The sequence below is a fragment of the Grampus griseus genome (assembly GCF_964374135.1).
Source record: "Grampus griseus genome assembly, chromosome: 9".
Classification (NCBI taxonomy): domain Eukaryota; kingdom Metazoa; phylum Chordata; class Mammalia; order Artiodactyla; family Delphinidae; genus Grampus; species Grampus griseus.
The window spans coordinates 48,001,161-48,013,673 of NC_139003.1; the positions used below are offsets into that span (position 1 = coordinate 48,001,161).

The 12,513-nt window shown below is 41.6% G+C and overlaps 1 protein-coding gene and 1 pseudogene across 5 annotated transcripts in view; both read left to right on the plus strand.

Annotated features, from left to right (window-relative positions):
* Nucleotides 1-12,513, plus strand: part of JAZF1 (JAZF zinc finger 1) — a 337,637-nt gene that overhangs the window by 286,026 nt on the left and 39,098 nt on the right. For all 4 annotated transcript variants that reach the window (XM_082661958.1, XM_082661959.1, XM_082661961.1 and 1 more), the window contains exon 3: nt 1,993-2,189. In XM_082661958.1, coding sequence (XP_082518084.1) covers nt 1,993-2,189 — 197 coding nt within the window. The remainder of the gene's footprint in view (nt 1-1,992; nt 2,190-12,513) is intronic.
* On the plus strand, nt 8,109-9,146 carry LOC309827678 (heterogeneous nuclear ribonucleoprotein A1-like; annotated as a pseudogene). The gene has a single exon. The product of its transcript is annotated as a heterogeneous nuclear ribonucleoprotein A1-like (transcript).

Sequence of the window (12,513 nt, forward strand, 5' to 3'; positions counted from 1 at the left end):
TGCGCCACAACTGCTGAGCCTGCGAGCCACAACTACTGAAACCCATGCTCCGCAACAAGAGAAGCTACCGCAGTGACAAGCCCACGCACCACAACGAAGAGTAGCCCCCGCTCACTGCAACTAGAGAAAGCCCGCACGCAGCAACGAAGACCCAACACAGCCAAAAATAAATAAATAAATTAAATAAATTGAGGAAAGAAAACCTAACTTGAATGACCTACACTGAAAACACTTGGTCTTCCTGGAAGAAGCAATATGTTTAGCCTGTGGTTTCACCCACTCCCTGGTGCACTGCATACCCCAGTTGAAGAAGCTCAGCAGTATGGCAGTTAGCAGTTGTACTTAGAATAATAAACGAAAGCACCAGTTCCTGCTTTTCTCTATAGTCCACATTTTGAGTAGAGGTTTATGAGGAGGGAAAAAAGAAGTTTTAAGAGCAACAGAACCAACTTTACATCTGAAAATAAATGAGTACGTGGCTGCCGGGTGCAAACAATTCTGTTTTACATTGTCATTCCTTTCTTCTTTTTAAATCATCACCATCTTGTAGCACAAAACCGAAGAGCTCAAGGCAAAACTTGTAGCTTTATTACAGTTTGGTTCAACATATAAAATCCAGTTTATGCATATAGATTATATTGCAAAAGCCCTTTAAGAAATGTGCCAGCCATGTTCCAAGTGTAAAAGTAGACATTTTAAGACACTGTAACTCTATTGTAACATTTTTTCATTGGGTGTTTGAGCAACTCAAAGCTTTTACCAGGCATGAGAGCTATCTGCTGACTTACAAAACGCCGCAGTGTAATGAAGACAAATACAAAGGAATTTTGTAGGCAGAATGTGAAATGGGTTGGGTAAAATACCATGTTTAAGCGCAATGGAATTAGTTTACGATGAATTGTATTAAAATAGTCAAAGCACAGTTGGTGAGAGGGTGGGGTACGGAGGGGAGTTGAGAGGTATGGTTATGGTCTGGTTCTTCGCTTAGGCAGTGGGCACAAGTGTATGTTTTTTTCACCTAAACATTTTCATATACTCTATTCACTAGGCTTTTCATCGCAGTTTTCAAAAATGCAGTTGACATTTGCTCTTTAGGTAGGGGATACCATTTCATAGATTGTTTTGAATCTCTTAGTACATGAATTTATGAAATACTAGTTTAAACAGTGAGAAAAGAACAAAGTTTGAATATAACTAGCATAGGAGAAGTGTTGAAAGAATAACTTTGAAGTTTCCGAAGTGAAACTACCAAGAAAAGTCACCTTTCCCTTTATGAGTAATAAGATCACAACATGAACAGATCTTTCTCCGTGATCTTCCTCCTGGTACAGTGCTCGTACCCTCTTATTGAATCTGCTTGGGCAGGTTTGTTCAGTCATTTGATAAATGTTTGCTAAGATGGGCCTGGCAGCGTGCTAGCAAAGATGATAGGGACTCGGGTCCTTCCTTTTCAGCTAATGGCTGGGGAGACAAGACCTTCAGTCAGCCTAGGAAGTGTTAAAAACCCAAATAATATGAGAATCCAGAGTACAAAAAAGAATCAAAGTTTTCATGAAGCCGTAGATGTTCAGTGGCACAAACAATAAATACTACCAACCTACAGATGAAGGAAGTCCTCTGGAGCTGGGGGTGGTTGGGGAACTTCGAGAGCAGGTGTACTTTCTGAGGGTCGAGAGGACCTTCCCAGAGAGGCAGTCTTGTAACTGAAGGCAGTGTAGTGAGTACGGAGTCTATGTGTATCCATTTCCTGCACAGAGGGTTTGCCCAGGGAAGAAAGGATCCTGACTTTGAGGAACTTTAAAACAAGGAGCTAGAAGATAATTTCATCATGTAGGAAGAGGGCAACTGTTGTGAGTTTTTGAAGTTGGGACCTGTGAATAAGCCTCTTTCCCAGGGTGGAGCGCCTGTCAAACTTGAGTTCACTGTCATAATCCTCCGGCTCTGTATATGGTCCTGGTTACTCATAAATGGTCCCTTCCACTGTTGCTGCAGGTTCATGACAGACGCTGCCCGCCGAGAGCAGGAGTCCCTAAAGAAGAAGATTCAGCCGAAGCTCTCGCTGACCTTGTCCAGCTCCGTGTCTCGAGGGAATGTGTCCACGCCGCCTCGCCACAGCAGCGGAAGCCTTACTCCCCCCGTGACCCCGCCCATCACCCCCTCCTCTTCATTCCGCAGCAGCACGCCAACCGGTGAGTGGCTTGGCCCGTGGGGGGGGGGGGGGGGTGTGTGTGTGTGTGTGTGTGTGTGTGTGTGTGTGTGTGTGTGTGTGTGTGTGTGTGTGTGTGTGTGTGTGTGTGTGTGTGTGTGTGTGTGTGTGTGTGTGTGTGTGTGTGTGTGCGCGCGCGCGCGCGCGGTGTGCTGGGGGCCGGGGACAGATCATGATTCAGAGCCACCTCTTCTTTGACCCTTTACTGGTCCCTATAGCGTTTGCTGATTCATTCATCTATTTATTATGGAAGAAATATTTATAAATTATCCTTTATAATATGCATGTGATGATGGTTTTACAGATATGTTTTCAAGCCTTTACTGTTTGTTATGTATGAAGTGATGCAGTGTCTTGGATTTGCTTCGGTCAAGTTGAGAAGTAGATCACACAAGATCGATTGTATGTTGTTTATTGCCATGTGCTGATTATTGTTGAAGCTGGGTGACGCATACATAGGGGTTCGTCATACCATTCTCCCTGTTTTTGCTTATTTAAGAAATTTTCCATGAGTGGATGATTAATTTTAAAAAATTAGAGTGCCTCCCATGTGCCCGGCCTGAGCTATAGTAGTGAGCCCAAGGAGACCCCTCCCTATTCTTCCTGATGGACTGAGGCCTAGTGGAAGATGTTGGCATTTTAGGGGGCCAACGAGAACACTCCTTCTTGCCTTCCCCTCCCAAATGGAAGCAATTTGAAAAATAAAACAAGACTCGGAGGTGAAGATTAAAATTGACTTTATTACTGCATAAGGCTAAACTGCAGAATAGAGCTAGCTAGCATCTGTAACAACTGTCTTCCCTGAGTTGAACTTATTCCCAAACATTCCTTCGAAGCTTGCCTGCCTGGGAGCAGACCAGAGTGCACCCAGGCCCTGAGCTGAACATGCTTAGAACCTTCTCCCAAGTAAGAGATCCGTTAAGTCAGCAGTAATAGAAGATGGTAGAAAGAGGCTGGAAAGGTCCCCTCCTCTTCTTTTTTGCATCTGAGCACAGGGAATATATTTCCCCTCACTCCCATAGGGGTATAGACAGGCATTCATCCAATAAATATAACATTGTAACCATAAACTCGCTATATGGAAGAACTCAGTGATAGGAGAGCATACAGAGAAGGGCTTGACAGGGTCAGGAAAGACTTCCCTGAAAGGTAAGTAGGTAAAGAGAGAAAGAAGGCGCATCCAACCAAGCAGACAGCATTTTTCAAAGGCTCCATGATGGGGAGCCTGGCAGGTCCCAGGTACTGAAGGTCGACCAGGTGGTGGGGTGTTTGTTAGATGAGGCCAAGGAGGTCTGCAGGGACCAGGGCACTTAGGGTGTCATCCTAAGAGCAAAAAGAAGCCACTTAGAATCACACCATCACTTCAGCAGCATTGCCCCTTGACCATGGGTGAAAATGTTTATTTTTCTCTTACAGTTTATATATTTCTCTTTTATCCATCTCCCATCAAGGGAGGTGACCGCAGTCATATTTCAGTGTTTCAGAATATAACTTTCACAAAATAGTAATTGGGAAAAGGGATTCCCTAATAAGTTTGGGGAAATGTTGGGTTAGACAAAAGTAAACTGGTTTCTTCAATACAGGGCTTTAATATATACATTGTTATTCTCCAAGAGGAGGGTTTAGAAAGCTTTCCAAATTTAGTCGCTTTGATTAGAGGACCTCTTTTTCTAGGGGCATCTCTGGGGGCTCATGGTTGGCAGATACCCTGTGTTCCATCAGGACTGGACCTTTTGAAGACAGGATAGGTGCGCAAGGCAGACAGACTGAGTTCCTACCGAACTTCGCCCGTTACAAATCACTGATGATACCAATTACTTAGTTTCTGTGCGAGAGTTAAACGTGATAGATATGCATGCCTTAAACACTCAGTAAATGTTCGTCTCTGTGGTCCAGAGTCTTCAACCAGTTGCTTCAGGAACAGAATCGGAGGTCATTCTATAGAGGATGAATTGGTTTCATTTGTGTTGGGCATTTGTCCCTTTCTTTAGATAGACCACCATGTTTCTCTTACATTTTATTTCGTGAAGATTTACTTTCCAGCATCTCTGCGTAACATTTACTGTGTAGATCTAAGGAATGCCATGATAGTGTAGTGTAATTCTTCAATTCTCTTTTCTGAGTATTTCTATGAATATTTATTCATATATAATGTGAATTATGGGGGCAGTTTTATACCTGGCTGTGTTTTATACCTGACTTAATATGGATTGACTCATAGCGAGCACCAGATAACCATGACCTCCCCAATTAATAATGGGAGCTTTAGAACCCCATGAAAATAAAGACATTTTAAAAGTGAGAGTTTATTATTTTTCATGTAAGAATGTTTGGAAGAAATGGAATCATTTCCTTTCCTTCAGACGTAAAGAAATCTTTCTGACACCTTGTCTATTTTAGCAATTTCCCACTGAGAGAATTAATATATGTTGTGGTAAAGATGTATCATTTTCAGTCTGTCAGCATCATTAGTAAGTTATTTGCTGCTTGAATAACATTCCATGTAAACATCAAAAATTAGCAGGGGAAATGGTTTCTTAAACCCTACCCTGTACCATTTTGACTGTATACATTTTTCAATGTTTGAAATGTTATTTTACCTGTAGTTAGAGAGAGCGGCTCATTTTGCCTGACTAATGTGGTTTCAGTCACTTTCATTGCCAGGTTATAAGTAGTTTTCCATGTTTCTACCTACTAAATTCACTCTTCCAAGTTTCATATTCAGGATGCGTTCCTGGTGCAGAAGTAATAGTCATCTTGCAGAAAATTTCATTTATAAAGTATTCTTTAAAATATACTGTCTTAGTATGGTACTGGCACAAAAACAGATATATAGATCAATGGAACAGGATAGAAAGCCCAGAGATAAACCCACGCACATATGGTCACCTTATCTTTGACAAAGGGGGCAAGAATATACAGTGGAGAAAAGACAGCCTCTTCAGTAAGTGATGCTGGGAAAACTGGACAGCTACATGTAAAAGAATGAAATTAGAACACTCCCTAACACCATACACAGAAATAAACTCAGAATGGTTTAAAGACCTAAATGTAAGGCCAGACACTATCAAACCCTTAGAGGAAAACATAGGCAGAACACTCTATGACATAAATCACAGCAAGATCCTTTTTACCCACCTCCTAGAGTAATGGAAATAAAAACAAAAATAAACAAATGGGACCTAATGAAACTTAAAAGCTTTTGCACAGCAAAGGAAACCATAAACAAGACCAAAAGACAACCCTCAGAATGGGAGAAAATATTTGCAAATGAAGCAACTGACAAAGGATTAATCTCCAAAATATACAAGCAGCTCATGCAGCTCAATATCAAACAAACAAACAGTTCAAAAATGGGCAGAAGACCTAAATAGACATTTCTCCAAAGAAGATATACAGATTGCCAACAAACACATGAAAGGATGCTCAACGTCACTAATCATTAGAGAAATGCAAATCAAAACCACAATGAGGTATTACCTCACACCGGTCAGAATGGCCATCATCAAAAAATTTAGAAACAATAAATGCTGGAGAGGGTGTGGAGAAAAGGGAACCCTCCTGCACTGTTGGTAGGAATATAAATTGATACAGCCACTATGGAGAATATTATGGGAGGTTCCATAAAAAACTAAAGATAGAACTACCATATGACCCAGCAATCTTACTACTGGGCATATACCCTGAGAAAACCATAATTCAAAAAGATACATGTACCACAGTGTTCATTGCAACACTATTTACAATAGCCGGGACACGGAAGCAGCCTAAATGTCCATCAACAGGTGAACGGATAAAGAAGGTGTGGCACATATATACAATGGAATATTACTCAGCCATAGAAAGGAACGAAATTGAGTTATTTGTAATGAGGTGGATGGACCTAGAGTCTGTCATACAGACTGAAGTAAGTCAGAAAGAGAAAAACAAATACTGTATGCTAATGCACATACATGGAATCTTAAAAAACGGTACTGATGAACCTAGTGGCAGGGCAGGAATAAAGACGCAGACGTAGAGAACAGACTTGAGGACACAGGGCAGGAAGGGGAAGCTGGGATGGGGTGAGAGAGTAGCATTGACATATATGCACTACCAAATGTAAAATAGATAGCTAGTGGGAAGCTGCTGCATAGCACAGAGAGATCAGCTTGATGCTTTGTGACGATCTAGAGGGGTGGGATAGGGAGGGTGGGAGGGAGACTCAAGAGGGAGGGGATATGGAGATATATGTATACATATAGCTGATTCACTTTGTTGTACAGCAGAAACTAACACAACACTGTAAAGCAATTATACTCCAATAGGGACTTCCTGGTGGCGCAGTGGTTAAAAATCTGCCTGCCAGTTCAGGGAACACAGGATTGATCCCTGGTCTGGGAAGATCCCACATGCCACAGAGCAACTAGGCCCATGCACCACAACTACTGAGTTCACGCACCACAACTACTGAGCTCACGCACCACAACTACTGAAGCCCACGTGCCTAGAGCCTGTGCTCTGCAACAAGAGAAGCCACTGCAATGAGGAGTCCGTGCACCACAACGAAGAGTAGTCCCCACTCGCCACAACTAGAGAAAGCCCGCGTGCAGCAACAGAAGACCCAACTCAGCCAAAAAATAAATTAAAAAAATTTTTTTTAATTATATTCTAATAAAGATATATAAAAATATATATATACTCCCTTGACAGAATTAGATCTCAGTTTCATCCTAGAGTTTCAAGTATTTTTTAAGGATTCTAGAACTAAGATTTATTTTGCAATTTCTAAACCCTAGGGGAATCTTCTTTTCTCATTTTTTCCATTTCCTATCCTCATTTTTTTGTGTTCTTTTTTAATGTACTTTAAAAAAGTATTCACTTAAGGAAAGCTTAGAATGGTTTAAATTGTGGGTCAAGAATCTTTTCTATGAAGGACCAGATAGTAAATACTTCAGGCTCTGCAGGCGATGGGGCCTCTGTTTCAGCTGCTCACCTCTGCTGCTGTAGCAGGAAAGCAGCTATAGAACTATGCAAACAAGTGGACATGGTGTGTTCCATAACACTAAAAGTTTTTGTGGAACCTTATTTACAGATTTGGTCCACAGGCCATAGTTTGCCAACCCTGGTTTAAATCACAGAGATAAAGAATTAAAGATAGGGCACTTCCCTGGCCGTCCAGTGATTAAGACTTCGCCTTCCAACGTAGGGGGTGTGGGTTCGATCCCTGGTCAGGGAGCTAAGATCCCATATGCCTTGGGGCAAAAAAGCAAAACATAAAACAGAAGCAATATTGTAACAAATTCAATAAAGACTAAAAATGGTCCACATCAAAAAAATCTTTAAAAAAAAGAATTAAAGATAAATGTGATCATTATGTATAAAATAGTCAACAAGGCCCTAACTGTATAGCACAGGGAACTATACTCAATGTTTTGTAATAGCCTATAAGGGAAAAGAATCTGAAAAAAAATCTATCTATCTATCTATCTGTATGACTGAATCTGTTTGCTATACACCTGAAACTATCACAACATTGTAAATCAACTGTACCTCAATTAAAAATATATATAAATAAAGATAAATGTGATTAAATTCCCTGAAAATAAAGTATTAAAACAATTCATACCATTCTCCTTTAAAAGTAATAATAATCTAGAGTATAACTACCGAGAAGGAAAGACAACTTAGATTTTTTACTATATATGCCTATGTATGATTATTTAATCCTAACACCAACCCCACTGAGACAGCATTATTAATTCCCATGTACAGATTGAAGAAATAGAGGCTTAATAAGGTTAATTTGCACAAAGTCCCGTGTCTGTCACTTCCAAAAATGAGGTCTTTCCAGTGTACTCGTACTTTATTTCCACATTAATCATTATTATATTAACACCTTTTCAAAAACTTCATTAGAGATACGTTCGGTAGATTACTCCTTTCTGCCCGTGCACGCACGGTAAGCACTGCTGACGTCTCCCCCCTCCACTGCCGTCATGTCTAAGTCAGAGTCTCCCAAAGAGCCCGAACAGCTGCGGAAGCTCTTCATCGGAGGTTTGAGCTTTGAGACAACCGATGCGAGTCTGAGGAGCCGCTTTGAGCAGCGGGGACCGCTCACAGATTGTGTGGTAACGAGGGATCCAAACAGCAGGCGCTCCAGAGGCTTCGGGTTTGTCACGTATGCCACTGTGGAGGAGGTGGGTGCGGCCACGAATGCAGGGCCACACGAGGTGGATGGAAGAGTGGTGGAACCAAAGAGGGCCATCTCAAGAGAAGATTCTCAAAGACCTGGTGCCCACTTAACTGTGAAAAAGATTTTTGTTGGTGGCATTAAAGAAGACACTGAAGGACATCGCCGAAGAGATTATTTTGAACAGTATGAGAAAAATTGAAGTGACCGAAATCGTGACTGACCGAGGCAGCGGCAAAAAGAGAGGCTTTGCTTTCGTAACCTTTGATGACCGTGACTCCGTAGACAAGATTGTCATTCAGAAACGCCACACTGTGAATGGCCACAACTGTGAAGTAAGGAAAGCCCTGTCTAAGCGAGAGATGGCTGGTGCTTCATCCAGCCAAAGGGGTCGAAGTGGTTCTGGAAACTTTGATGGTGGTCGTGGCAGTGGTTTTGGTGGGAATGGCAGCTTTGGTCTTGGAGGAAACATCAGTGGTCCAGCTGGCTTTGGTGGCAGCCACCGTGGCGGTGGCTGTGGTGGCAGCGGGATGGCTATAATGGATTGGGTAATGATGGAATCAGTTTTGGAGGTGGTGGAAGCTACAATGATTTTAGCAATTACAACAATCAATCTGAAAATTTTGGACCTGTGAAAGGAGGAAACTTTGGAGGCAGAAGTTCTGGCCCCTGTGGTGGTGGAGGCCAATACTTTGCCAAACCCGAAACCAAGGTGGCTATGGCGGTTCCAGCAGCAGCAGGAGCTACGGCAGTGGCAGGAGGCTTTAATTACTGCCAGGAAACAAAGCTTAGCAGGAGAGGGGAGCCAGAGAAGTGACGGGGAAGCTACAGGCTACAACAGATTTGTGAACTTAGCCCAGCACAGTGGTGGCAGGGCCTAGCTGCTACAAAGAAGACATGTTTTAGACGATACTCATGTGTATGGGCAAAAAACTCGAGGACTGCATTTGTGACTAATTGTATAACAGGTTCTTTTCGTTTCTGTTCTGTGGAAAGTGTAAAGCATTCCAACAAAGGGTTTTAATGTAGGTTTTGTTTGTTTGTTTTTTGGCACCCATGCTGTTGATTGCTAAATGTAATAGTCTGATCATGACGCTGAATAAATTGTGTCTTTAAAAAGAAACGAAAAAAACCTCATTAGACCTTCAGCCATTTAGCTGCCCCAGTTACTATTTCTAAACCTAAAATACAAAAATACATTAAGATAGGAACTGTGGTTCACCTTCATTCACAGTAACCCTCACTTTTACCCCCACTCCATCCTTCAAATAGCAGGTCAGAACTGAAGAACTTACCAGTTTAGTTTAGTCAGGGTTTTCTTTAAGGGTGAGTTGGAGCTGACTCCAGGGAGCCAGCTATTAAATATTCAGGCTTGCAAACCAGCTGTTAAAAGCTCATCCTGAAATTGTCCATAGGCTCCACTCTAGAGACCCTGATCCAGTTGGTGGGTTGGGCATTGGGGTTTTTTTAAACCTCTCTCTAGGTAATTCCAACCTACAGCCAGAGTTGGGAAACCACTGCTTTTAAATGGGACCCCTCTTGTCATAGCTGTGTGTTTTCTTGCCTGGGTTAACCTGTATTCCACTTTGCTTGGAGAACAGTTACTGTAATCTACTTGCTTAGCTTCCAGACATGAGTCCAATGGGACTGAACAAATGCTTACTTATGTCTTAGTGGCGCAGCCGTGGAAAGAGTTGGCTGGATTTCTGGTTATAATAGCACTGCACAGTCTCTCCTGGAAAATATTTGCATATATTTTTTGGCCCACTTGGGAAAAATTCAAGTATCAAACCAGAGAAAGGTACCAAAGGAAATTAAACCAATTTTTTTTGTTTTCTTGTTTAGGCGGCCTATAACGACCATGAAGTCACAGATTATATCTATAAATGTGTAATTGAAGTTTCTGCATGGTGTTGTTTCATTTCATATTCCTGTGTCTCCTGCTATCTGGCCTGAGAGTAGACCTTTAACATTCCTTTATAGTTTTGGCAGTAGGTTGCTCAGATTATAACATTGTGCAGTTCTCCGGAGTTACTAATAAACAGCAAATCATTTTAAAAAGTAAAGTATTAATTTTCCCCTCAGGATCGAAATGACTGGTAGAACTGACAGAATTAGCTTGACATTTAGAAGCTTTGTCTGAGTGGAGTTGAGGTGAACTCCCCCCCAATCCCTTTATTTGTAGAAAATGAAATACACCTAAACAGCCTTACTAAAGGCAGAAAATCTGAGAGGAAAAGATAACTAAGGTGAGGTCGAAACTAACATAATTCCCCCCACCCACCCAAAAGAAGAGAATGAAACAGAAGGAAAAAGCTCAGAGAGATAAATCCCATCCTGTTTAATGGCGGAAAAAAAGAAAATTGAAATATTTCAGCCTGACTGAATTTTGTGACCTACTTATAAAGTCCTGAGGCCAGGCTTTGGTATTTCTAACAGATTCTGCCCTAAAGAGTTAAGTATGTGGACAATGCCTAAAAAACATTCTCTACACTCTTCCCATTGAGAAAATGGCCTTGATTTATATTTCCCTTTTCGCATAAACGTGCTGTCTTAAGCTGGAGAATGACTTCATGGTGCAGTACTCTCTGGCTTGCGTATGTATGTGCAGGGTCACTAACACACCCTTTCCTGGCCTATGACTTGTTTGCTTGTTTGTTTATATACTGCTTTGTTCTAATCACTGGCCTTTCATCTTCTTCATTGATTAACTTGTAAAATTTTTATCCTGCTTCCTGAGTGTTATGGTCCAGTCTTGTAGCTAATTTGCTTCCTTCCCCACTGCATTATGCGGATGCTTATTTTTAATGTCTTACTACTCAAAGCGTTGGTTAGAGTAAGGATGGCAACGACGAGATAGTACTTCAATTATTTTTCCTCAACTACATCACTCATAAGAGACCTTCCCAAACAAAACATTTTCTTGACTTGAAGAAAGCAATCAAATCGATGCCGATCTGTAATAATAATAGATTATATCTTTATAGTGCACAAAAACATTCACATCACCATTTATTAACACCACTTTAAAGACAAAAGAGATTGAGGCTCATCTAAGTGAAAACTGGCCCGAGTTCAGCAGTCCCTAAGTGAGTGGCCCTGTTTTCCACAGCACCAGGATGGGGTATCCTCTCATTTCATATAATTTATGGAGCATCTATTTTGTTATAGTCACCGTTCCAGGTATTGGGAGTACAAAAAAGCAGAAGGCATAGCCCTTATGGATTAGAACTTAACATCTCTTAGTAGAAGCAGGTTATACACGTGTAGAGCAGACACTTAATGAACATGACATACACACAGGTGGACTAAATTACTAGCATGGATGATTAGCTAGACAAGATAGAGGTACACATAGGGTCATTCTTTCCATACTGTTTTAGTGCAGTTACAATCTATATATTCACATCCACAAAATGTCTTAGAAATTGTAAGGCAATGTAAATTCCAGAGCAGTTGGAATAAGGTGAAATCAGTGGGAAAGTGATTGGGGCACACAATTTTAGAGCAGGATCCTTATGGTATGTCAGCTTAAGGAATTCGTAAGCAGACCCAGATATGTTGACAAAAGGGATTCTGTAAACCTGGAGTTTTCTGGGCCATCTTCTAAAACCCTGGGAACATAGAGGTAAAGTGGTGAGAGCTTTTGGCATCAGAGGGATCTGGATTCAAATCTTGCTTCTGCAGCTTGAGAGGTAGATGGCCTTAAACCTTTGTAAGCTTGGCCTCCTCATGTATACGTTGGAGACAATGCCTACCTCCCCATGAGGATTAATGTGATAAAGACAGGGACGGAAACAACTGCTTGTGTTAACACTGTCTCTACTTGAACCTCCAATTTAGAAAGGACATTAGCTCTGAAAGCCCTGTTCTGCATCCGAGGCACCCAGTGTGTTCAGGAACCACCGGGTCAGTGGTGGAAATGGCCGACATGTCAGGCTGTCAGGGCTTCTTGAAGTAGCTCTACAGCACGTTCAAAACAAAGAAAACATTTCGTGCTCTTAACTGAATCCTGCCCTTTTAGACAGTATTTCACCAGCCCTGGCCAGGACCACTTGTGCATGTTTATTTTTTGTCTGTACTAACCTCAGAGAAGATTGATTCCAGGAATGTGCATTACTGGTGGCATTTGCTA